This window comes from Actinia tenebrosa, unplaced genomic scaffold, assembly GCF_029948245.1.
Source record: "Actinia tenebrosa isolate PJP-AT-01 unplaced genomic scaffold, QUT_ActTen_1.0 PGA_scaffold0__85_contigs__length_37466705, whole genome shotgun sequence".
Lineage (NCBI taxonomy): Eukaryota > Metazoa > Cnidaria > Anthozoa > Actiniaria > Actiniidae > Actinia > Actinia tenebrosa.
In genome coordinates, this window is record NW_028292569.1 from 29,309,799 (window position 1) to 29,337,075 (window position 27,277).

The 27,277-nt window shown below is 36.6% G+C and overlaps 2 protein-coding genes across 9 annotated transcripts in view; one reads left to right on the forward strand and one right to left on the reverse strand.

Annotated features, from left to right (window-relative positions):
• Positions 1-1,053: 1,053 nt before the first annotated feature.
• Positions 1,054-27,277, forward strand: part of LOC116305473 (uncharacterized) — a 28,428-nt gene continuing 2,204 nt past the window's right edge. For 2 of the 8 annotated variants that reach the window (XM_031715390.2, XM_031715396.2), the window contains exons 1-14: positions 18,011-18,252; positions 18,349-18,729; positions 19,378-19,638; positions 19,771-20,052; positions 20,478-20,741; positions 21,751-22,029; positions 22,502-22,792; positions 23,113-23,228; positions 24,014-24,072; positions 24,824-24,969; positions 25,397-25,531; positions 25,796-25,814; positions 25,912-25,969; positions 26,745-26,810. In XM_031715390.2, coding sequence (XP_031571250.1) covers positions 18,189-18,252; positions 18,349-18,729; positions 19,378-19,638; positions 19,771-20,052; positions 20,478-20,741; positions 21,751-22,029; positions 22,502-22,792; positions 23,113-23,228; positions 24,014-24,072; positions 24,824-24,969; positions 25,397-25,531; positions 25,796-25,814; positions 25,912-25,969; positions 26,745-26,810 — 2,421 coding nt within the window. In that variant the 5' untranslated portion in view covers positions 18,011-18,188. Of the gene's footprint in view, positions 1,134-18,010; positions 18,253-18,348; positions 18,730-19,377; positions 19,639-19,770; positions 20,053-20,477; positions 20,742-21,750; positions 22,030-22,501; positions 22,793-23,112; positions 23,229-24,013; positions 24,073-24,823; positions 24,970-25,396; positions 25,532-25,795; positions 25,815-25,911; positions 25,970-26,744; positions 26,811-27,277 lie in introns of those variants that run through there. The other 6 variants (XM_089039437.1, XM_031715393.2, XM_031715391.2 and 3 more) reach the window with 6 other exon arrangements.
• LOC116305476 (peroxidasin homolog) lies at positions 2,189-17,306 on the reverse strand. Its single transcript, XM_031715403.2, has 13 exons — positions 17,053-17,306; positions 16,567-16,950; positions 15,540-15,803; positions 14,571-14,849; positions 14,057-14,344; positions 12,843-12,958; positions 12,482-12,540; positions 11,585-11,730; positions 10,637-10,786; positions 10,510-10,548; positions 8,451-8,591; positions 7,667-7,737; positions 2,189-5,077 (listed from the first exon to the last, which is right to left on the reverse strand). Exons 1-13 carry the CDS (start codon positions 17,108-17,110, stop codon positions 5,036-5,038), a joined length of 2,037 nt encoding a protein of 678 aa, XP_031571263.1. The 5' UTR covers positions 17,111-17,306; the 3' UTR covers positions 2,189-5,035.

Here is a 27,277-nt window from a genome sequence, read left to right on the forward strand (position 1 = left end):
TCAAGGAGGGGACCATTCACAATGGCATGGAATGGTAATTTAACTTATATGATAGCAGTAAAATCTGATTACGCACAAATTATCAAGTTCAAGAAGGAAGGACTACAGAGTTAATGTCACTGCAGAAATCGGATGAAATCATTGAGATCAAAGATATCGAGACGTGAATCAGATTGAATTTGAATATTCGCCACTGCGTGCAACTGTTACTATTAAAGTGTACCATGAAAAAACATTTGGTCAGATTGAAGGATGAGAAAACACACAAAGCCATGTTGGGGTTTTTTTTCGTCCGATTCTTCGACATTTTCGGGCAGCCCCAAAATCTCTTCTAATACTAGGTACTATTTGATGTCCAAATTTTTGCTCTTTATTTCTTTAACTCATCAGATAAGAAGCCTAATTTTCCCGAAACCTCATGTACATATATGCATAATTTATTCTTTATTCACTAAGATTTTAAACAAAGATTTAGATTCAAGCTTATATTGTTTAACTCAGTCAGTAAACTATAAATAAAACATTGAATTTCTGGCTACAAATTCACATAAAAAGATGGTATGCTCAAGATTGGGGACATTGCCCTGGCAATAGGGTCTACCTTCATGTAAAACAGGACCAAAGTAAGACCTGAATCTAAAAGGGAGTTTTATTGGCCATTCCCGAGGTCGAGTAAAAAAACTGTGTCGAGTTGACATTGCAGTGCATTGTGGGGACTGTTGTTTTGGGAGACATATATTTCCAAGATGGCGTCTATTTTGTTTCCCAAAACAATCCCACAATGCATTGCAAAGCCAACTCGACTCAGTTTTTCCTTAATCATGGAATGGCTCATTGCAATTGTCTTTCGATCGTTAGAACATTTTACTTTTAGTAATACGAAAAAAGTGCACTAACACCATTTAGACGAAGACTATAAATTGGAATTGAAAAACCCCCAAAATACGCTAAATGGCTAAAATGTTTCATGTACTTTCAGCTTTGTTTTTTTCTTTCATGAACAAATTCATTTTCTTTTTACCCGGCAGACAAAGTCAAAAGTTGCAAGTGGACAAAGCAAGAGTCTTCGAATCTTTAAAGGTAGATTACCCACATGAAATGATGAGTGGATGGATGAATGGATGGATGGATGGGTGAGTAGGATGGGATGGGATATTTTCACTCAGGCCAAAAATAATTTTTATATAGTCATTATCGAAGGTCACACTGCGAAAAATTTTTTTTCATTACATAGCCATGATATAACGCGCGCTCTGATTGGTTAACTAGAGTGCGCGAGCGTGCATCCAGAAATGGATGGTGCACGCTGACGTGATTGAGTAGCGCGCGCCAAATATTGAAGATTTCGTTTTAACAAAATTTGAATTTTTTTTGATAAACAAATATTTTTAAAACGGTTTTTTGACCATTCCTTATTTGGTTTATAAACATATTCTAAACGTTTGCTGCTTCTGATAACTGGGTATATTTTGCCGTTCTTTGAGTCGTTTCGAGGCATTCTTAACTTGTTGATGTTCATTAAAAGTCTTCAAAAAAATTCAAAAGATTTTTTAATGTTTTGAAACAAGAGAAAATGAACTAAGAGAAGAAATCCCCCTATATTGCCTTGTAACCATCATGTGCACAGTTTGATGCTATTCTTAAACCATTGTTTTTCTGCACGCGCATTTACTGCGCGCGCTCTACGCTGTTTGCTTACGTTTTTGGGGTTTTTCCGTTATGTCGACTCTGTCCTGAATATGAATGTGCACGTCAAAAAGCTTTTCAAATACGACAGGAAATTGAAGTAGTAATTTGTTCAAATTTCTGGAGTATATATTTCCAAAGCTTTCGACCTACATCGTCATCTTGAGGGCAGATTTGACCATTTGAACATAAGAAAACACAAGAAAACGTTAGCAAACAGCGTAGAGCGCGCGCGTACTATGCGCGTGCAGAAAATCAAACGATCGAATAAATGATATTGGATGATAATTTTAGAATATTCTAAAAATAGCATCAAAGTGTGCACATGATGGGGCACGGGGATTCCTTCTCTTAGTTCATATTCTCTTGTTTGAAATGAAAAATTATTATAATGAAATGCTTTATTGCGAGGTCGAATACCAATCTCGTTCAATACTTCGTTGTTCATACAATGCCATCAACAGTCAACCAGCTTCGAAGCAAACTTATGAAATTCAGGTACTTTCCTTCGAGTCTCAAGTCTCAAGTTTATTCACACACAATAAATACAATTACAAATTATAATTCACAAAATTAATTTACATAATTTTTTTAATACTTGATAAATAAGTAGTCAAAGCTATTATATGTGTGTGGCTTTGACTAAACGTTGTCGTTGATCGGATCATCCCTACGCACCTAGACCGAAAAGGATAACGGGTAAATTACCCAGAACTTGCGTCATCCAAACTGCTCGCCAGTTTAAATCTTCGCCGTATGCTCGGGGCATGGTTTTAGCAAATTAAATGGGATCGAAAAAAGCGAGCTCAAGGTGTGTTAGATAACATATGCGGCAGCCAGTAACTGTGAATTAATTATCCGCATGATCCTTTTCGGTCTAGGCGTGTAGGGATGAAGCCGATCAAACGACAACGTTTAGTCAAAGGACTGTAAGCTTTCGAGTCAACAGCCACCTACTCAAACAATTAATTTACAAATACACTGAACAAGGGGACAATAAACTATTTTATAGATATAAATTGACATTTAGAGAGAATTCTTTTCGTATTCAAGCAGTGAGCGCCAAAAATTATTTTCTTGAAGAAAGGCTGTTGTACAAGGCTAAAATCTTGTTATTCAGAAAGTTTAACTTCTTTGGAAGTGGGATGACCGATGAAAGTGGAATCAAAGCGTTAACCCAAAGCAAAACATTCATTCGAAAATGAGGTTTAGGCCTTCATTTGCTTATTTCCCATATATTTTCTATAAAAAAGCCCGACAAAGCAACAAAACGTCTTTGTACAATTGAAATTACCGCTTCAAACAGGCATTTTATCATAGTACATCAGTTTCTAACTGTTAAAAAAGGTTTTGAGTGTTAACCCAAAATGAAAATTGGGATCAAAACTCATACGAAAGTCTAGTTTTTGGCGCTTTTTCCAGATTATTGCTCATTATTGAAAAAAATTTCTTAATATATAAAGCTATATGTATGTAAATGGATATAGATAAGATATAATGTGAATCTATAGATAACTCAATTGAGATCATATCTGAGATTCGACATATGCATCGTAAACAACTAATACCAATAGCGAAGAAAGTTAAATCCAGCAAACTTCCGAGGTTCTTATTCCTGCAGTGGGCAACAAAACTGAACCACAGAATGAGAGTTTTGAAGAATTACAATCCTTTGGGTCGATCAACGAGACTACCGCGTAAAGAGTGCATCAACTTAGAATCAAAGACCGAAACCAAGGAACGACCCAAAGTCATTGTATGCAGTTTCCAGGTCGTTGAGAACATAGAGACAAGGATACACATCTATAACGAGTCCACAGGGGTGAGGAGCGCGCATTGGTTTCATCAATCAAGGCAGTCTCTTTCATGTCTTTTTTCTGTCCCGTCATAGAACATAGAGACAACGACACATCTAACAAGTGCACAGAGGTGAGGAGCGCGCATTGGCCTCATCGATCAAGACAGTCTCTTTTTATGTCTTTGTTCTATCTCATAGAATATAGAGAAAACGATACACATCTAACAAGTGCAAAAGGGTAAGGAGCGCGCATTGGCCTCATCAATCAAGGCAGCCCCTTTCATGTCTTTGTTCTGTCTCGTCATAGAGAACATAGAGACAACGACACATCTTACAATTGCACAAGGGTGAGGAGCGCGCATTGACCTCATCAATCAAGGCAGCCCTTTTCATGTCTTTGTTCTGTCTCGTCATAGAGAACATAGAGACAACGACACATCTTACAATTGCACAAGGGTGAGGAGCGCGCATTGACCTCATCGATCAAGGCAGCCCCTTTCATGTCTTTGTTCTGTCTCGTCATAGAGAACATAGAGACAACGACACATCTTACAATTGCACAAGGGTGAGGAGCGCGCATTGACCTCATCGATCAAGGCAGCCCTTTTCATGTCTTTGTTCTGTCTCATAGGACAGTGCACAGGTACGCGGTGACGGCGATGAGCATCGTGAAACATATGTTTGATATTTTCGTTATTTGCTATTCATCGGTGAACAGTATTGTTGCCCACTCAAAACAATTGCTAGGAAACAGAGACACTTAATAAACATCACGTGGCACTTCTTGGCCAATGAGAGGAGATAAAAAATGGATAAACCTCGAATCAGTGTCTAATTACTCGCAAATACCAACGGTTAAGTAAAGGATGCACAACTTCAAAAATACGAACACTTTGAAACTTGACGGACCTTGACTGGAACACGTGAATATTCTACACAAAATCGAGGCTAACCCTGTGCAAATGAGTCTGTAATCAAGAAACACAGCGGTTATTTGGAACTCGAAAAGGGTCTATCCCCAAGTGCTTTATAACTCCACACAGCACAGCAAGCAAAAATACAAAATACAATAATATAACCGTTATTTTAGATAGGAATGACGCAAATGAAAGTGCGCATGTGTGCGGTGTACTCCCAAACCAATCAGAACGCAAGATTTATGAGGTATTTTATAACGGATAATAATATCTCTCCGCCATAGCTGACCACGCTCATCACAACTTCGCCTTTAAATCAGTTCAAATTCTCGCTAAGAAGAAGTACTTCCCAAGTACTTCTCTCGACTCATCGAAGAATCCATAAAAACTTTTAAACGGACTAATAACTGCAACAGAGAAGATTCCTGTCTCATTAGTTGTACCTGGACCAGACTTATCAAGAATGCTAAACTCTATCCGCCAATGCTATGAGAAGTCGACCATAGAACAATACTCACAGATATTATCATGACCAAACGCGAAAGCTCAATTGATACTGAGGTTATAGTTCATTGAAATAGGAACCTTTGGTCTTCCATAGGCGGATCATTCAGATATTTTCATTGTACATCAGCTATTGATTACCGTTTCTTTCAAGCATATCTGGAAGGAAGGTCTAATAAATAAATAAAACAAGGTTATTCGATCAGTTGACCAGTCCAAACACTGACAAACAGATATATGCCAACGATATTAAGGGCGTATCCAGGGGAGGATCCTAGGTTGTGTGTAGCCCCCTTCCTCATTTGTTGAGATAAGGCTGCTTTCATAGGCTGCATTCATTATGCATGTCAGGGGGGCAAGTCAGGTGATATTTTCCAATACAATTTAGAATTTTGGTCTCCTCCCTGACTTGCCCCTCTGGCATACGTAATGAATGCAGCCTATGGGAAATCCTGGATGAGCCCCTGAAAGTGGTCTTACTAGACATACTCAACAGCATAATTGACGGCTCTTAAAACTCTAGTCATGCGGGCTTAATCTCACTTCTGAGATCTCAAAACAAAAGCATAAATTAGAATGACAAAAACAAGCAACTCCTGGATTCGAGGCTAAGCCCAGGATAGTTTTCCTTTGTCTAAATCTCCTTTTAAACAAGAAAGAGTCTAAAATACTTTTCAAAATAGAAACTAACCACCTTGTGAGGTTCCAGTGAGGTGCCGGAGGAGGTGACGTCATAGCTATTCTTACTAGCCCGTGTTTTTACCGGCGGGGAAAGGTGGTCTTCATCATGTCTATATTTAGCGGTCAACCATGTCTTTTTTTAGTTTGCTGGATTGCACCACGACGCAATAAGGAAGATTTTCGAATTTTGTGGGGTGTTCTTTTGGCTCGCGTTCTCTAATGTAAGGCACGTGTTGGCTATCGTTTCTAACAACACACAATGTTTATCTTGGATCGAATTTGTTATCTTTAATCAAATTGTTGACTCATCAAAAACAAACAATAGATGACTTGCCCAAGGAACAACAGCAATAATGTTTTTTTCAAAAATCTTTTTTTTTTCATGAAACGCTCAATATAAAGTAGATATATAAAGTTAACCTAAAACTTTCATTTTTTTGTCAGTATATAATTGTTCAATAGAAACACCCGTCACTTGAAACAATAGGGGAACCCCCCCTCCCCCCCAAAAAGGACTCACCAAAAAGACGGTTTTTTGCATAATTATGGATCTAATCACGCGAATCACCTACTTAAAATCGAAACTACTTTAAAGTTAGCTTCACATGTTAGTTTTTTCTTCTGTTATCAATAAATTTTGATCTCGGAAAGAAAAAAGCTTAGTATTACTTTGCGACCGCTCTCAATCGTTTTAGTCATTTTATTACGACATTTTTATAAGATGTTTCATACGAACATAGGAGGCCGATGAAAATCAGAAATTGAATAATGTTCTTCTTCTCCCTCTTCAGGTTTCTGAGTCATAACAAGAGGCTTTAAGGTATTCGATTTTAATGCCAGTAGATGCATTGAATCACAGCTTTTACATCGATAAAACATTTCTTTTGTTTTTTTGACACTGAGTTGAAATGGGTGTGAGCAAACATTTCATGCGACTAATTGGTTTTGAGGATTGTTATACGCTTCATGCCAAAAACAATTTGGGCATTGCGCCACTGATATCTTAAAAAGGATTTGGGTTCTTGACAAACGTGTCACTCTCTTTCTTCATCTTTGTCCGCACTCTCCGATTCTTATTCCTCTTGCTCCTCACTGTCATTTTCCTCCTCTTGGAATTCTTCAGCTCCGTCGTCACTTACAGTTTCACTATTGCTAACTTCTGAATCAGAGTCGTCCTCGAGTTGCCTAGCAACGAGATCTGCCAATAGCATTTTCTTTCGAATAAGGCTTTTGTCCAAGTCCAGCTCTGCCAATCCATCAGTAAAAGTCTTGAGCCCTCTTGGGGACCTTACTTCTGGGTTGTAAGGTGATAAAGCATAATCGATTAATTCTCTCATGTTGGTCACTGGAATTCTTCGATAATGATGAGTCATTTCACCATGGGAATTCCAATACAAGATATCTTTTGATGCTACCATGCTATGAAGAAAATGCAGCGCTTTTTGTCGCGGCATACTTTTAGGAAGCTGTCGCACCATTCTATTGATCTCATTCTCGTCTGATTTCGAAAATTGCCCCTCCTCACCAGAGGAATCTTCGCTCAGCTCGAGGTCTGTAGATTCTTCTTCAAAGTGAGGTTCCGAGTGGCTCAGAACGGCATCTCACTGGAGCCTCACTTTAGAATAGCTATGACGTCACCTCCTCCGGCACCTCACTGGAACCTCAAAAAGTGAGGTTCCAAGTGGCGTAGAACCCTCATTTCATATCTAGTGACTATCCTATAGGTGGTATCACCTGTCTAGTTCTCCTCAACAGTTTGTTGGAAGCATAATAAATAAATAAAAATAAAAGTATGAAACTGGTAACAGTTTTAATAACACGACGTTTCGGAGTCGTCATGACGCCATTATCAAGTGTAAGAAAGCAAGAAGATTGCGAGTGAATATAAATCAAATGAAATTTAGATACTATAACAATAGGTATTATCAAGTAGAATAGTTGTTATATTAAAACTGTTACCAGTTTCATATCTTTATCCTTTTTGATATTATGCTTTTCTAAGCAACTATTAATCAAAAATTGGAGTATCAGGTATCTATCATTGGACGTAAAACCTTTTTGATATATCATATTTACTTACAACTCGTCCTGTTGTTGTCGTTGTGCCATCCGAACATTTCTCGATAGTGCGTTCGAAAGTCACATTTCCTCCTGCAAACAAAGTCTTTGTAATTAGTACTTTCTGATAATAGCGCTAGCCAATCCACCCGAAACAGCCAGTTGAAAACAAATCGCGCGACTTATTGTCGGTGTTGTTGAAGGAAGCGAGGTTGGTTTGCACTACGAATGCATTTTGACCGGGATTTTGAACTAGCGTTACCCTTCCCACTGTTTCGTCTAACAGGTTCTTTCATTTTTAGTTGATCATGTTCTTGTTTCACTCACAATTTCTTTTTCATCATAGCATAGCCCCGTACAAAAAAGAGGCATTAAATATCAAATATACAAAACGTTTCTGGGGCGGTTGATCCTGTATACAATATCAATGTCTCCGAGGGTTTATAGAAAGGTTATTGCAAATTTGTTTTCTCATAGTAATAAGTGTTTCAATTTACAAATAATGACAAACCAACTCAAATGCCTTCTTTGACGTCTCACTCATTAACATATTAATTGTACGTATAAACCCCTCAATATTTCCAAGATTCATCACTCAAATCATATAAAAGTATTTTCCATTCAACTATTCACTTCATGTAGAATCAATGCTGGAAATATTGAGTTAGGTGTCATACGCACTTTCATTGGGCGCCTATTCCAATTTTTACCTTTGCCGGCCTCAAACGTTAATAACTAGTTTAATAAAAATGGTAGAAACACAGTTCACGAGCGAAGGAATAAAAGCAGTTGTTGCAGAGACTTACCCTGCGGAGAGTTGCTACACTTCCCTTTTTTATGGCCCTTCATTGGCTCGTGACACGTTTTACAATGCGGTGCCTTTCTCTCTTTACCAGCAGCAGCTGGTGTTGGTGTACTTATATCTAATAAACTTTCCGCAGCATTATCTGTGAAAAGTAGGCATTATATCATGTGTAAGCATTATCTTATGTTTTATGTAATAACAATAATAATAATAATAAAAATGACGATAATAATAATAATAATTATGCAGCCTCTCATTAATCCTATGTAGGTAACTGTCCAATTATTTTCTTAATTGGACAGGTCTTGTTAATGTGGGATTAATTAGGCAGCTATATAATCAATAGGTAACGGGATTTCATGCTCCCCAATCAAGAAATAATTAGACTCGAAAAATTCCACTGACTGCCAAATTAGACTCGGCCTACGGCCTCATCCAATTTTGTCAGTCCTCGGAATTTTCTCGTCCAATTATTTCTTAGTTGGACAGCATGGAGTCCTATTACATATACTAATAATAATGATAATAAGAATAATGATAAGAATAATAATAGTAAAGCCTTTATTGAATAATAAACTGACATGTGATAAGAATATTTCTATAATTATAACACAATAAAAAAAAAAGGGATTATGAATATAAAATAACAAATATATGTACAAATTACTTATTTATCTATGAAAACACACTTGTAAAATAAATTAATAGCTCAAAACGCGAGTCCAGCTCTTCATACTGATATGATATTATATTACAACTATACATTTATTATTAAGTTCTAAATAAGATAATAAAATTAAATAATGAAATTAAATTGTAAATAATAATAATAATAATAATAATAATAATAATAATAGCAATAATAATAATAATAGCAATAAGTTTCTTTGGGCCAAAATGTTTATATACGAAAAGAATGACTAGAAGTTTTTTAAGTAAGATAAACTGATGATGGACGATGGATATCGTCCGAAATATCTTACTAAAAACTTCTAGTCACATGTTCTTTTCGTAAATAATAATAATAGTAATAATAATAATAATAATAATAATAGTAATGTGATGATGATTTTAACAACGACAACAACAATGAAAATCATAATCCCAATATGCAGAAGTTGTAAAAGTAATTAAAATGTAGTAGAGTGCAAACCATAATTCCGTGAAAAAGTTAACTAACAAAATTGTACAAAATAGTGCAAAGTTTTGTAGGTCTACGGACTACTGATATATGTTAATTGTTATTAGGATAGTCTGATATGTTATTGCGTTTAATGTATTTGTAGATCAACAAGTGAATGTGTGAAATATAACCAGTCGATTGAAAATCTGCCACGAGAACGCGTGGTGCAAAACGCACATTCTTTGTCCGGTAGAAATGATTGAAATGGTAGCAGCGAAGGTGACAACTATTTAAATAAAAGCGTTTGCTGTAGAGACTTGCCCTGCGGACTTGCTAAAGATTCCCCGTAAAAACGAATCATTTCCATGCCTAAGATAAAAAGGGATAACCCGGTTCAACAATATCACTGATCCGTACCTTTAATAAAGGATGCCATTTTTGGCAGATCTTTGATACTACGTGACCTTTTAGTTTCACGCCACAGTTTCTCTTTTTTTGACTCACTAACATTTGCGAAGCCGCGCTTGGTTTTAGATATTTTGGACGACAATTTTATGCCAAGAAAACGTTTTGCACCAATAACACATTAGCACTGAAATTAGTTCAATAAACAACCCAAAATATATGAGGCGGCAAAGCCGAGGGTGCCCCCTTCACTTTACAGAGGTTGGCGTGCGCAGCATCGACGCTTTTGGGGTATAAATTCAACGTCGTATTTTGTAACGAAAGTAGTCAGACATGAATGGACAACGTTAACCAGAAAAACATAGCGAAATAGTTCTTTTGACTAAATATTGTAAATACAATGTTTACTAGAGGGAAGGAGAATCCACCAAAGTGCATCCACTTTTCAAACGGCTCCGCGAGCCTATTCAAGAAGGGAAAACCTGCAAACGAGCTACTGAAACATGCATATTATATTCTTTCTTGATCTTACCTGTAGATTCATTGCTTCTCCTATCAGATACTCTTTCACCTAGAGATATGAAAAGTATAAATTACCAATATTTTTTGAGTTATTCAGTTAGTCCAATTTAAACACAATTAAATTTGTGACGTCTCACCTCTTCGTTTGGAATAAAACCAAAGTGTAGCGAGCGACAACACTAACAGAACAAAGATGCCAACAGCAATGCCTACATACATCCCTGTCTTGTTATCCGACTCTGTTGCCTTACCAGCTGTTTCGCCATCTTTGGGTGGTGATAAATATCCTAAGTATTAAATTCAGTTTCAAAGCAAATGTCAAGGTAGAGTGCATGCACGCAATAAACCCACTGGAAAAAGTGATAAAACTAAATAGAACTAAAATGTCAATTAGTATAGGAAATCGCACGATCTCGAGTACAATTTGGAAATTAATAGACACGAGTAATGTTTTGAAAGTTCTTGTAATTGCACGAACCTTTAGGCGAGTGCAATTAAAGAACTTTCAAAGCATTACGAGTGTCTATTAATTCCAAATTGTACGAGAAGATCGTGCGATTTTTTGTTTATAGTTCACTCAACAAAATTTCAGTAAAAAATGCGAAGCGACGCCGTTCATCTTTGTCTATTTGGCGGCCGATTTTCAGTCCATCGCGCAACTGAAATGCATAAAAAAGATTAGTTCTTACGGCTTTAAAATTTTATTTATGTTTTTTAAGTACGAAATGATAGAAAATAATTGTTTTGACATTATTTTGGCCGTGTTGCCATAGCGACTTAATTCGGTACTCCAACGGAGTACAATTAACGGTATAATTGTACTCCTCTCGACCAATCAGAGTCGAGTAATTTTGTTGAGTGTACTATAAGTTAGTATATGAACCGGTAAATAACTTTGTTTAGCATTTCTGTTTACTTCATTCAACAATAGATTTTTTATAGATCGTACATTGTTTTTGTATTAATTTTTACTTTAATATGAATCTTTCAAAAATTCAAATTTTTTTAAACCCTGAAACAGGCCGATCAAACTTAGGGCATGCACTGGGCTAACTCACAGATGGTATTATTAAACGTATGTATACCTGTCTTAATGCTGTTACGATCGATTGACAGTCCATTGAGCTTTCCTCCATTTTTGTCCACGGCATGCTTTAACAGGATGATGGGATCTGTGACGTTGGCAATGACGTCAAGCTGAAAATTTACGCCAACACTTCCTTTTCTGTTTCTGAGATACATTAGGATCATACACGTTATTTATGGACACACTAACTCGAACATTTCAGTTACAATGTTAATTGAAGAAAAGAAATCGAATATACCACAGCCAAGGACACTGTCAGGTTAACGAGCAGTACCACGAATTACAAAAAATTTTGTCTAGTTGTCTATTTAACAATTACACCCGCAGCCCCAATGGTCTATGAGCTGATATCCCATAATGACCGAATGAACTATTGACTCGTACACCATGAGTGCAAGGGGTCTAATTGTTTTAGTACAAACCTACTCATAGTCTCCCTCGCAGCCGCTTTAGTTTCATTCCATTCCCCTACGGTCCACTTCTCTCCCAGACCGTATTGGGTGGTACGAGTGATAAAGGCTCGTCCATTCTTGTAAACTTTCAAAACATCGTTCGTACTTATCAATTCCGAATTGTACACGAGATCGTGCGATTTCCTTTACTACTTGGTCCAAAAATGGATACTAAAAATGTAGAAACGAGATTGAAATAACCTATTTTTTCGTGTTGTTTTGGTTTTCAAAAGCGGCACCTTTCGCTCTTCATCTCTATTATACCACTAGTGGCTCAGCCAATCAGAGCTCAGGATTCGTGAAAGTGAAAACAGTGGTAATTGGTTAAGATTTGTACTACCAGGATCTTTAACAAATATATATAAGGACTGGAAGTACCAGGTATCGGTGAAAAAGGATGGCTTTTTGACGTGTCTAAAAACCCACACGAGATATCAACTTACACGAATGATAATATTCGCCAAGCCGTTACGAATTCTTCATTTGCATAAACAAGTTCAAGCTAAAAAAAAAAGAAATTATTTTAATGATTAGAAATGCACAATAGAACTGAGAGTCATTACTTGTTAATGCTGGTACTCTTCTCAGTTGTTGATCGTTGTTTCTGTTGTTATCGTCGCTGCCGTTGTTTTTCATATTACTCTCATGTTGTTGTAGTTGTTATTGTATCAAGATTTTGCAACTCCTCATCTCCCGGTCTTTCCTCATGATTAATGGAAATTTTGCCATGTTTTTATAATTTTCATTTAGTTTCTCTTCCAAGATAACATGAAATAATCTTATGATAATAACAATCATATTTACCGTTTGGTTGATCTTCGTATTCAACTTAAAGTAAGCACCACTACTTGGATTCTTTAGGTTCTCACTCCAAGATGCGTTTGTTAAAATAAATGTTCCGTTGATTTTTTTTGGTGGACCTTTAAATAAAGTCATCGGATTAGTTATTCATTGAATGGTTTGAAGGACAGCTGTCCATATTACAAACAAATTTATAAAATAACTACAGCGCCCTTTGACTGGCTATTGTTATAAATATCGATAGTAGAAGTGGCGTAATGCAGCGTGAGCGTGCGCAAGTTTTCAAAATGATTAGTTGTGCAAATCTGTGTAAATCCTATGTACTTATTGACTGAGTGGGAGGGCCGTACGGGAAAATATTTGGCTCGAGGTCATGTCGTACGGACCGAGCGCAGCGAGGTCCGTACAAATGACCGAGAGCCAAATATTTTCCCGTACGGCCCGACCTAACTCAGTCAATAAGCATTTTATCATATGACCCTCACGAAAATAAAAATAACTAAGAAAAAGAAAGCGCGCGGATTCGAGCAGGGCCGGACTGGTTTTTCCGGCCCGCTTACGTCAACCCGTCCGGCCCCCATCACGTGACTTTTTCCAATGGTTTTATTAGAGCGCGCGAGCAGGGCCGTACGGGTCATATGATAAATAATCTTTCGTCGTTAAAAATCCTCTTATTTTGACAACAAAACTTTTTCTAAGTTACGGAAAGTGTTCTTGGTTTCAAAAATACGATTTGCAAAGTGGGAGGCTTTTAAAGACTTGTTAACTTTAGGAAAAAGTAATGGTGTGCATCGATAAGGAAAACAGCTATTTGACAAAACATGGTGTCGAGGCACTAGAGTCTGTCATCTTTCTTATTTTTTATAACATTACACAGTATAATGACTTTTGAACGTAATCAATGTTAGGAGTTCATTATCATCATCATCATCATCACTATCATCATTATCATTATCATTATCATTACTATTATCATTATTATTATCATTATCATTAACATTATCATTATCATTATCATCAACATTAACATTATCATTATCATTACCATTATCATTATCATTATTATCATCACTATCATTATCATTATCATTATCATCATTATCATTATCATCATCATTATCATCATTATCATTATCATTATCATTATCATTATCAATTTTGTTTATTATTAATTGCCATAATAAATTCCATTAAGACAAAAGTGAAAATTGACTTACCTTGCTTGTACACTTTAAACTTTATCAGCCTATTAAAAGCGTCGTTCCTAACATCACAATAATATTTTTCATCTGCTGTTGCAAATATGTAGACGGATAATATCCACTTTGATCCTGGCACTTGGTGGGCGATAGAAACGTTGGTAAAAGAGGAGCCAGACCCACCTTCCCTCCGACACGTAAAATTAGGCCTTGGGTAGCCATCCACGTTGACTTTGAAGTGAACTTTTGGATTTGAAGGACTGAACACTTTGTATTTTTTGCCGAGGACTTGAGGTTCGTCCAAATCTGTAATGCATCATCCAAATTATATTTTTTATGACCATTAATGCATGTGATATCAAATCATACCCATCCATCCATCCATCCATCCATCCATCCGTCCGTCCGTCCCCGGTTCGTCCGTCCGTCCGTCCGTCCGTCCGTCCGTCCGCCTTTCACGCGTAAAATTATCGGGCTGTAATACACAACTAGCAGTGTCATAACACTAATAACCTCTATTTATTCCACTTACACATGACTGTCACATGAAGGATTTTAGGCGCTGTATGTTCGCATTCTCTTCCATTGTAGGCTTTCACCCGGTACTGGCCACTATCTCTCCGATGTATTGAATCAAAAGTAAGCGTTTTCGACCCCGACAGAGGCGTTTGTACATTTTGTTTGTACCAAGCGATACCTAAAGGTTCGCTTCCAGCCACTTCGCATGTTATGATCACCTTTGTGCCTTCAATCACGGACTTAGTTGTCACTTCTTCGTCATTTATCCTGCATAGGCCTATCTTTGGAGGTTCTGCATCAAAAAAAAGACATCATTTTACCATACCTGATATAGTGTTTATTGAACTCAAAAATCAAAGGCATGTTTCATTTCCCTAAGAAAATGTCTTCAGATCCAGACTGAATTAAATTTTTGTATACATTTAGTTTATGCGGTTGGGTAGTTATCGTCACGTGGTCGGTAAATAAAATAATGGCATTGTTATTCTAAGTTTTTATTCCTAGATTTGAAATGTAATGGTTGGACATAACAAGTTCCATGATAAGGAATCTCTAAAACTGCATTTCATTTTTAATCATGCGTAACGTAAAAACTCATATAATAATGGGACGTTTGCATGATGGCGTCATTGACCTCTATTACCAGACCCCCTTGCACACTTTTTTGTTCAGTTAATTAGCACCAACTGTCTTACTTTTCTCATGAGGGAATACAAATTTGAATAAGAAAGAAAATTTGCGAAAAATTTCCCATTTTGGTAGTGGTAGTAAAATGACGCGATCACGCAAACGGCCTATTATAATATAATAAATCCATTGCAAAACGTTTATTATAAAAACGCTTGAGCCCAATAAACAGTTCATAAAAAGGCAAGGCAATGGTTAAATTATTATTACGAATACTAATGAAACCAAAGACATGTCCAGACATGTATAAACAAAGGTCGAAAAATTTGTATTTAGATAAGAATTCCAAATTTACCTTTTACAACAAGCTTTACATTACTCGTCTGACCAATTCCTGCAGTATTGTTGGTTACACAGTCCAAGTTTTTCTCTCCCTTGACATTGAGTGATAGAGTCACTGCGACACTTGTATTTTCACTTTGAATCAATTTGCCATTAAGGAACAAAGATATCTGTGGTGGTGGGATACCATCAGCTTTGCATGTGACAATAACCTTATCTCCAAGACAGTAAGTGTTCTTTTCTGGCTTAATCTTTAATTCGTTAGAATGAGGTTTCACTATATGGAAACATTAAAAATCTTGATTAAAAAATCAGAATAAAGTGAAACTGAATGTTACTCTAAAAGATTACTCTTCAACAACAAGACCAAAAACAAATCAGTTTAAATCCATTCAAATGCCAAATCATCCAGTTTCAAAAACCGGACTTTTTTGAGCAGCTTGGGACACCTTTGAGCAACTTATAAGAACAAGTGAAGACACCTTTGAGCAACTTATAAGAATAACTGAAGACACCTTTGAGCAACTTATAAGAACAATTGAAGACACCTTTGAGCAACTTATAAGAATAACTGAAGACACCTCTGAGCAACTTATACCAACAAGTAAAGACACCTTTTAGCAACTTAATGAGATGCAAAAACATTAATGCATTCAATAATTCTGTTACGATTTATGCATATCTTACAAAATATTGTTTTCAAAACGTTTTGTTCATAATGAACGTAAAAAGTACGATTTGAGTGTCATAAGATATTATTAAAGACATTTTAGAAACTTTTTAATGCCCAAACTGTAGAAACTTATAAATAAATATAATTTATGAATATGTGATACACGAGAACCGCATGTATCAGAAGCCTCATGAATCAAAGCAAATCATAGAATTAGTACAGGGTCATATTTAGGGCAATTTTCATTTTTGCATCTCATTATATATTCATAAATAACTAAAATGTATGCCACAACGCTCTACTGAGCTACCCTATATTCAAATATCCAATTCGATAAAACATCTAACATATACATAACGGAGCATACCTAGTATAGTCAGAATAGTAACATCAGGATAAGTAGAAGCATCAGAATTAAATCCAAGCATAGCTTTGTAACTTTTCATATCCGTAGCTCTGACTAAATTCGTCATTGTGAATCGTATGTTGACAGCAGAACCAGACTGGGAGACATTAAAGGTCATGTCTGATATACGACTGGAATAGCTTGGATTTTCGATAGTTTTTTTCCCTGTTTTCTCGAATGTTACTAGTTCTTCTGTATATGGTCCTTTTGCATGGATAATTTTGACATAAGTCCAAGTTTTGTTAACGTCAGAGTCTGTTAAGTTAATAGACCAAGCCAATGTCGCCGACTCTCCTTGTATCGCTGTCACTTCGGCTTTCGCTGACCGCCAGTGTTTGGGACCTTCTAAAATTCAATATATACAAATAAATTACTGAGTTAATAGATAGATCGCTACTTTAATTAATAGCTTTATCACTTAATTTCTTACTAGTTTTTTAAACTTACCCGACTGCGAAAAGAGTCCCAAAAGTAAAACCTGAAAAAAAATGACCCCGTGTTCCATTGTCTAGTTGTTGCACTTTCTGACAAAAAAATAACAATCTCGGAAATATAAAGACGTTGGCGAAATGTTAGACATTAACTGGTATAGTGATCGAAAGAAAGCCCGTTTAGAAGGGAAGTAACCTGACAAAGCGGGTACTTTTTGTAAAGCGACTCGCAAATGATTCTTTTGAAATCAGGAAGAATTATGCTGAATGAATTATGCTAGATTCAGATATTTCCCTTGTTCCCAGGGCCTTCTCTTCTTCTTGAAAAAAAAGGACCTGGGAACGAGGTTGGATATTTCCTAGAAAAACGGGACTCTATTTTTAGAATTTGTATTTGAAAAACACGAGACAATTGTGCCAAAAACGATGGCCAATAGCTCAAAGTTAAACAGTACTTTTTTTGTGCGTGTGTGTGTGTTAATATTTTATTAGCATCCTTTTAAGGTTTTGAGTTTTGGGAGGAATTCTCCTTAGGGTTTTGTTTATTATTATTATTATTATTATTATTATTTTTTTTTTTTTTTGTTGGATGGTTTTTATTCATATTTCACGATTTTATAAAATACAAATGGCTGTACAAAAAAAAAATCTAAAACTAAACAAATAAATAAATAAAATAAATAATAATCAAACTAAATAGTAATTTAACTAAATAAATTATACTAAACTGAAATGATATTTATTAAATTTCAAAAGAAAAAAAATTGATGTGAATTACGGAATATTCTACGCTATGACTATTCCTTGATAAATCACTGGATTTCTCTTGATATTGTATACGAAGACCAGCAAAACAGTAAGGTTAAACAGCATTACTTAATACTTCTTGATAACGAATAAATTTTCCAGTGAAAGTAAAATGTTCGCATTTTGTGTTTCATATTCCTTTTTCAGTTGTTTTTCAGTTTGGTACAGTTTTTCTAGCTTTAACATTTCGTCAAGCTTCAGTCAGTGAGTTGAAAGTAGTGTAGGTGGCATAAAAATCTCTTGCATTGCAGGATATGTTTCAACTTATTTCTGTCACTTATAAGTTCGAAGAAGTTCAAGTTAATCTGTAAAACAATAGCTTGCATTAATTATTGACGGCAGAAAATGTTGTGTAGAGAATTGGCACGGATCGTAATACTTTGGTTGTCATTTTTCCTTGGAACTACAAGTTAGTATATAGGAAGATATCTCTTTGTTGATATCTGATAATCTATTTTTAAAACTTTTATTCTATATATCGGCTCTATATTCTTTTCGCCTACAGAAGGAGAGAAAATATGGAATGGTTCTTCGTCAATTACAGCCGTTCAAGGAGAGACCATCACAATGGCATGGATGGTTAATTTAACTTCTATTGATAGCAATAAAATCTGGACTTACGCAAAAATTATCCAAGTTCAAGAAGGAAGGACTACAGAGTTGATGTCACTGCAGAAATCTGGGATTAAAATCATTGAAGATCAAAGATATCAGAGCCGTGAATCCGACTTGAATTTGAATACTTCACAAACTGGTGCAACTGTTACTATAAAGTTTACCATGAAACATTTGGTCAGATTGACGGATGAGAAACACTACAAAGCTATGTTGGGGTTTTCGTCCGATTCTTCGACATTTCCGGGCGCAACGTCTCTTCTAATACTAGGTACTATTTCATGTCCAAATTTTTGCTTTTCATTCTCCAATACATCATATAAGAAGCTCTAATTTCAGTCGTTTCCTCTAGGTGCATAGATACCTCATGTATACATATATGCATACTTTATTTTCATTCGGATTTTAGACGAATAACTAAGATTCAAGCATGCTTTTTTAATAGCTATAAATAAAACAGAAAACAAAACTTCCGGTTTCGATTATACACAATTAGCGGAAAGTAGGTTTTTTTTATTGGGGAAAGGAGGGGGGGGGGGAGGGGGGGTGCAAGGAGGGAGGGGTGGGCTAGGGAAATCACAGTTTAACCACGTAAAGAAACCCTGGCAGTGACCACCCTCAGTGCCTACACTTCATACTAACAATCTCTCATGCTTGTAAATTGAATAATCACAACACAATATAAAACGCCTTTGATTGTATATATTATCATTAAACTTTTAAAGATTATTTATTTTTATCTATTTTTATTTTAGTTAATATTTATACAGGCACATCTATTTTAGCAAGGCTAGTTTAATTAAAGTTCTAAATTTCCCTCAGAAACCCCAGTCTTTCCCTCTCCCAATTAAATACATACCTTCCTTAAAATGTTCCCAAAGGCTTGGTTTTAATTTTAAAATTTTGATACATTTTGCAGAAAAACCGCATTCCACAACGATTACTGCTTCACCTAATCAGACATCTTACTGCTTCAATGACAGCATCACAGTCACGTGTGTATCAAGTGCTTATCCTAATGCAAATTACAATCTGTATCGTAACAATCGTCTCGTTCAAAAAGGAAGTTCCAGTGGAGTGTTCTCTGTGTCTACTGGCGTGACTGACCGAGTATTCACGTGTGTTCCATACAACACCGTAGGAAGTGGGCAAAATAGAAGCTTTCAAGTATATGTCAAAGGTAAACAAAGTTGAGACTTCAGTATAATTACTTTGTTTATCAGTGAAAACAGCCCCACAATGCGCTGCAATTGCCAACTCGACCCAGGTTTTTCCTCAACCTTGTAATGGCTCATTGTCTTTTGATTGTTAGAACCTCCAAAGATTCATTGGTGTAAGATAAATGAAGCAACCACAACAAACAGTACGGTCGTAGAAGGATCAAAAGTGAGTATGATTTGCCAAATTTCTGGGAGTGAGCCCATGAATGTTACATGGATTCGCTTAAACGCGTTACCACCTCTGCGATGGAATGAACGTAACCTCACATTCAGTGCAATCAGCCGTGAAGAAGGAGGATGGTACAGAATGTATGTGAACAATGGGGAAGAATGCAAAACTACAGCGAATGCAACTTTACGTGTTAATGTTAATTGTAAGTATAAGCAACGTTAAATATAATGGTGTGCGCTTCAAATGGCGTGAGAATCGAAGAGATCATTGAGCAACAATGTTAGACCTAGGATGGGACCTTCATTTACTCTTATGTCTTCAAATGCTGCGATAGCATCTTTGAGCAGGTCAATTGAATTTGAGAAACTCCCTTAAGATCGTGTAAAACCCGAACTCCATTACCATCTTGCACTTGAATATTAATTGAAGGTTTATAGCTGAACTCAAAAGCGCGAAACAAAACGAAACGAGACGAAATAGAAAGAAAATAAGAAAATAAATAAAAATTTGATGCGATGTGGAAAAAGAAGCGTGATGTATGTTCTAAAGTTTGAACCCCCCAAATATGCCTAAATTGCAAAAATGGTATTGTGCTCTCTTCATGATCACATTCTTTTTTCTCGGCAGACAAACCCTTTGGGACTAGTATTTCCGTCTTGCCAAACCAGAGCTCATTTTGCATTAAGGACCTGATAACGATAACATGTAAAACTGAGGCTAAACCGTCACCTAAATACTCCTTGTATCAAAACAACCAGTTGATACAGAAACCAAGCAAATCTAGATTATACATCATGTTCTTGCTCGTCAAGGGCGAAATAGTCCTGGATTGTGTTCCGAGTAATGCCGTGGGAATCGGGCAAAGACAGAGTCTTCGAATATTCGTTAAAGGTAATTATTAACATGAGGTGATAAGCGGATGGATGAATGAATGAATGGATAGATAGGTTAGTGGGATGGGATGTGATGTGATGAGCTGGCTGGAAGGCTGGAAGGCCGAATACTGGATGGATGGATGGATGGATGGATGGATGGATGGATGGATGGATGGATGGGTGGGTGGGTGGGTGGGTGGGTGGATGGATGGATGGGTGGGTGGGTGGGTGGGTGGGTGGATGGATGGATGGATGGATGGATGGATGGATGGATGGATGGATGGATGGATGGATGGGTGGGTGGGTAGGTGGATGGATGGATGGATGGATGGATGGATGGGTGGGTGGGTGGATGGATGGATGGATGGATGGGTGGGTGGATGGATGGATGGGTGGATGGATGGATGGATGGATGGATGGATGGATGGATGGATGGATGGGTGGGTGGGTGGGTGGGTGGATGGATGGATGGGTGGGTGGGTGGGTGGGTGGGTGGATGGATGGATGGATGGATGGATGGATGGATGGATGGATGGGTGGGTAGGTGGATGGATGGATGGATGGATGGATGGATGGGTGGGTGGATGGATGGATGGATGGATGGATGGGTGGGTGGATGGATGGATGGGTGGATGGATGGATGGATGGGTGGGTGGGTGGGTAGATGGATGGATGGGTGGATGGATGGATGGGTGGGTGGGTGGATGGATGGATGGATGCATGGATGGATGGAGATGGAAGGATGGGTGGATGGATGGAGATGGAAGGATGGATGGATGGATGGAGATGGAAGGATGGATGGATGGATGGATGGATGGATGGATGGGTGGGTGGATGGGAAAGATTGATGTAATGAAATAGATGTAAAGATGAGCCAAAGTGTGGATTTGAATTTTTCACTAGTTTTCTCTGACATTTTGAATACTTACATATAAACGTTTCGAACCCTGACCACGGTTCTTGTTCGATAGGTTTGGATTATATACATGATGCATGTTTTTTTTCTCTCTCGCGTTTTTTCTCAGAACCCCCGTCCATCTCTACCTGCAAGGTGAACAACTTCGACCAAACCAACGTAACAGTCAACGAAGGTACGAAAGTGAACATCAACTGTGAATTCTCGGGAACTCGACCACTTAATGTGACTTGGACAAAAGAAAGTCAAGCAAATGTGCATTGGAATCAATGGAACCTCACTTTACATTCTATACACAGAAACGACCATGGTATTTACAGAGTGTCTGTCTATAATGGAAAAGAGTGCAATACTGCAGTAAGCAAAACGTTTCACCTGGTAGTTAACTGTAAGTATGAAAGACGTTTTCTCAAATATGCAATTATTTCCATTATTTTTTAGAGTTGCAAGTTTTAGTTTGGAGCCATGATGATGGTGATAAAAGTGATCAGATGATGAGTGATACTGGTTATGACTGATTATGAAGTTGATTACTGATGATAATGATGACTGATGATGGTGGTGATGATGATGGTGGTGATGATGATGGTGGTGATGTTAATGCATGATGATGGTGATATTGATGATTATAATGATGATGAGAATGATGATTATCATGATGCTGAAGGCGGTAATGATGATGATGGTGAACGCGGTAATGATGGTGATGGGGATGATAACTAATGATGATGATGATGTCATTCGTGATGAAGATAACTGATGATGATGATGATAATGTAGATTTTGTGGACCACTTGCAACAATTCTTAGCTTCATAGTTATTTGGACCTTTTGCAAAATTTTGCTTGCTGTTTTCTCAGATATTAGCAAGCTTCAGGTCGTAGGCAACAACTTCAATGTCTTCAACAAATCAACAGCATTAGTAAACTTTGAGATCCTTACTGATGCCTATCCTGATGTAACATTAACTTGCCAATCAGCGCAATTAAAAGAAGAGTTAATTTTCGTTCAACGAAACAAGAAGGAATCGACAAAGACCCAATTTATTGTGACTGCAAACACAACTAATATAGACAGCAACATACGCCTAAAATGCACGGCTGAAAATGAAGTTGATTCTCGAACAACAGGATTTTTGATTTACAAACAAGGTACTTTTCAATTGTCAACTTATGGGACCTGCATGATTTACAGAGGAGGGGTGAAATAGACCCCTTGCAGCTCGTCGGAATGCAGCTCAATTTGGAGGACATAACAATAGGTTCCCAATTCTCAGGAGATTGAAAATCTTCTATGCTTCCTCCAAATTGAGCTGCATTGATGTCACATGCAAGGAGTCTATTACCCGCAACCCACCACCTCTGGAAATGAAATCCTGTATTTTGTCCTCAAATATCTCCAAAACCAACTATTTACTTTGACTTCAAAATTAATCATCTTATATCGCTTTAAAAAGTGATTACTCTTTCAGGTGTTGCTAAAATTGTCAGTGGCTCCATGAAATTAGTGGACCAGGACTGGATCTCAGATCTCAGCAACGTCAATAGCGAAGCTCACAAGAAATTAAGAGGAAAGTGCATGAAAATGGTATGAGCCTCGACTAAAACCTGTGAAATTCCTAGACAGTGGAATAGACCGTTTTCGAATTATTCAAATACCGTAGTGTTCTTTGATCACAGACTCGTTTATACAGGGTTCGTCCCATGTGTCTAGGTTTTCACAAAATGCCAACGGTTAATAAAAGAATGGACAGCTTCAACAATACAAACACTTTGAAAACTACACAGACCTTCACTGGAATACAATCATGAATATTCAAAGTAATTCCATACGGAGTCGAGGCTAACCCTGTAGAACAGAAAATTCGAAACAGGAGTATTCAAAACTTTATGTCGACCATGCCACCTCAATGGCTTACACTAATGGATTTATGATTTAGCGGGAGCTTTGGCGCCAAAACGCACTCAAAATGTTCGCCCAGTTAAACGGTTATATCACTTGATGCACTGAACCAAAGTCCATTAATCTATTAATTTATTTGATTTATAATTTATATACAGTCAATGTCATTAACGTTGTCCACCGAAAAAAGACATCTACACATTTACACATTTACACATTTAGGCTAAAAGAAATATCACATGTTTCACCGAACGTTCTGTCATAAAATAAACGCTGAAATACAATTCTCCATCTTAAATTCTCACTAAATAGTCGGGGCATTCTGGATTTTCGATTCACGAGTTGAATTTTACATTTAAAGTTCAGGCTCACTTTAGGCTAAATGTCTAAATGTCTAAATGTGTAAATGTCTTTTTTCGGTGGACAACGTTAATGACATTGACTGTATCAATTTATTGATTTCTTACAAGCTGTATGACGTCTACAACGATATTCCATACGTCCAAAAGTGGAATGTGCTACGATTCACGTGAGTCTTATTAGTATTCATCATTACTATTGGGATAACATTAGCATCTAAATTATGCCCTGTCTACAGGGCAAAAAAAAAATCTATCTAATCCACTCTTTTCAGGCGTTATAGCAAAACCACGTGATTAATTTTAACCAATAATATCCTTGAATTTCGAATATCAATTTTTATTATATATTAACATCAGAAAGTGTCTGAATGTCAAATTGTGGTATCATATGCATTGAATTGCAAATCATTGTGGGGTTCAAAACGTAGAACATAAAAGCTGAGGCCAAAATGGTAGTGATACATCTAGTGGAATATTCAAAAATTGTTGCACTGACAGAGATCATGGATGCTTTTAACACATGTTTCATATCGACTGTGTATCTCAAAGGAACACATTAGAGGATAATTGTCATATACCAGAATACCTTTCGGGTCTCAGTTTGTATGTACTATGTTTTGAATCCGACAATGATTTTGAAACTGAGATGATCTATTTTTCATAGCATATAGAGGGTCCTGAAGGAGTCCCAATCCCATTTCCAATCCCCTATTTTGACCAAATCCCATAATCCCAGCTTATGTTTTGCTCAAATCTCAATCCCATTCCCAGTTTTTGATCTTTTTTTTGTTTTTGAATCCCATTCCCAGTGCATAAAAGCACATTTTCCCAGCCCAAAAAATGCGAATCTCAGCTCCCATTTTACCCCTTCATTCAGGATCCTCTATATAGTGTATAATCTATTTCCTCTCCAAACAGTCCTGGGAGTGTGGTACTGTACTTCCAATTGCATGTCATTGCCGAGGTGTCAGATCCTCTTTTACCACTAAGAATTGCTGTTGACAGAAATGGGGGTTTTGTTAATAACCTGCAGATTGATCCAACGAGTATACAAAAAACAGATGGTACGTAGGTTTTGAATTGAAAAAAAGTAATGAATATTGTTAAATGGTACTACCACTATCAAAATGCTTCGCGAATTTTCTTTCTCGTTCAAAATTGTATTTGCACATGAGAATAGTAAGACAATTGGTGCTTATTAACTGAACAAAAGAAAGTTATAGTTAATTATGACATAATTATTTTTTATTCGTTGACTTCAGTTAATTGATTCCTAGTCTAGACTTTAAGTTATTATTGACCTTATTGTTAATATATAATTCATCTTTACTGTTAATTAGAGCATTGATTTCCGTTCATTTAATTGTTTTCCATTAATTATTTAATTTTGTTTATTCATTTTCTCACTCATCCACTCGTTCCTTCCTTTAATCCTTCCTTCCTTCGTCCATTCATCAATTAATACATTAATTCAAGTTTACCCATTTCCAGGCACAGATGTTCAAGGTTACAAACAAAGTCAGACTACAATCTCAACAGAGGGCATCATAGCAGCTCTTACAGTAGTTATTGCTCTCTCTGTTATGATCAATATAATATTATTCGTTCTGCTGTTTCGCGCCAAAGGTAACTAATATGATTTCCCTTTTAGCCAGGTTGAGGAAAAACCTGGGTCGAGTTGGCTTTGCAGTGCATTGTGGGGCTGTTTTAGTGGACGCCATCTTGGAAATTTGACAAAACCTAAACACGGTGTCCATGTCTAGACTTTAGAGTCTGTAATCCTTCTTATTTTTCTTAACATTACGCAGTAGAAAGGCTTTTGAGCGTGATATATGTTAGGAGTTGAATCAGTCATCTGTGATTGTTAAACTTATTTTTTTCTTTTTTCAGCTGCAAGTAAAACGAAGAAGTATGTATGCTTCTCTTCTTCTCCTCTCTTTCATTTTTCATCATTATTATTCATTCATTATCCATGTTATTAATGATCTATTATCATATTATTTTAGCAGACACGATTATGATGATCCTAACCTGGTTAGTAATGATAACGATAATCATCATCAGGTATTGCAACAAATGGAAATGTTGACCAGTTTGTGTAGGTAATCGTATGGGGACGAAGTAAAATTAAAGATTAATTTTACGAGTGCAATTTCAAAACTCTGAAAACATAAGTTCAATTATTTTACATGGCCCCATACGATTACCCGTAGGGCAAAATTCAACGAAAAAATCCGTCTTTAAGAAACCAATCTGTCAAATATCCTCAGTGAACTATCAAATCGAATGTAGTTATGGTTTAAAAAAATTCTATTCAGAGATCAAACGTATTTCTTCATTACATGTGCTCTCTTCTATCAAACTTTGGACAATAATACTTCAAGGTTTTATTTTCTATTAATTCGGCCCCGAATTACGGAAAAAGCCTTTCTTAATGAGCCAATTAGCATCAAGTAATTTTGCCCTGTTTGTGACAAATACAAATTGGATCGATAAGTGAGACTCGAATGAAGAATTTTCAATTGTCAAGGGGGGTGGGGTGAAGGGAATGACACCTGGCCCGACTTGGAAAATCATAACTCCCATTAAAAAAAAACTAATTAATGTTTTATTCTTTTGGGAATAAGATTCTTTGTCTCCTCCATACAAATACGATTTCCCGAAGCGTTTAAGGTGAAATTATGAACTCTGCGTGTACAATGTTTGCTGGTATACAGCATTTAGAAGGAGTGTATTAGGTATCACTTCATGAATAATCACTCATCGTCAAAAAATCTGTTAGAACTGAGTCATTGAAATATGTTAAATAAGGCCTGTGATTATCGTCTTGCTGTTTTAGGATGAAATTCCTTTGCAAAGAAGACCTCTACCTGCTGCTCCTAACGATAACGATGACCATCACCAGGTATCGCAAAAAAAAAAAAAAAAAGATTGATTGGAAAGTTTTGCGAATGAAGTAGCCGGTTTACACTTTTAATATTCAGATCACGTGTCATTTTCTCTAGTATTGCTTTCTTCAATTCGGTAATAAAATAATAATTAGCACTACGTACTAATGTGTAATTCCCTGAGCATTACTGGTAATATAAGCAAAGAAATGATTCTTAAGAGAATGACACTTGCTCTTGAATTGAAAAAAAAAATTTCAAAATTCGAAAATTAGCGAAGCTTTCACTGAAAAAAACAAAAAAACAAAAAAAAACACACACCATGGATTAACGAATATTCGCCGAAGGCAAAGTGATTATCGGTGGACTATTTATCAAATAATAATAATAATAAACTTTATTAAACTCTCAAGCTTCTAAGTGGTGATAACTGGTAGAGTACTATCGTGGACTCCGACGAAGGACTAACGTCCGAAACGTCAGT

What these genes read in the sequence shown, in the direction of transcription:
- LOC116305476 (XM_031715403.2), bottom strand. Translation starts at nt 17,110, where the DNA reads ATGGAACACGGGGTCATTTTTTTTCAGGTTTTACTTTTGGGACTCTTT. An exon ending in GTTTTATTCCAAACGAAGAG is followed by an intron (nt 10,549 to 10,636) that starts GTGAGACGTCAC and finishes TCATATCTCTAG; the next exon opens with GTGAAAGAGTATCTGATAGG. An exon ending in GAGAAGCAATGAATCTACAG is followed by an intron (nt 8,592 to 10,509) that starts GTAAGATCAAGA and finishes TACTTTTCACAG; the next exon opens with ATAATGCTGCGGAAAGTTTA.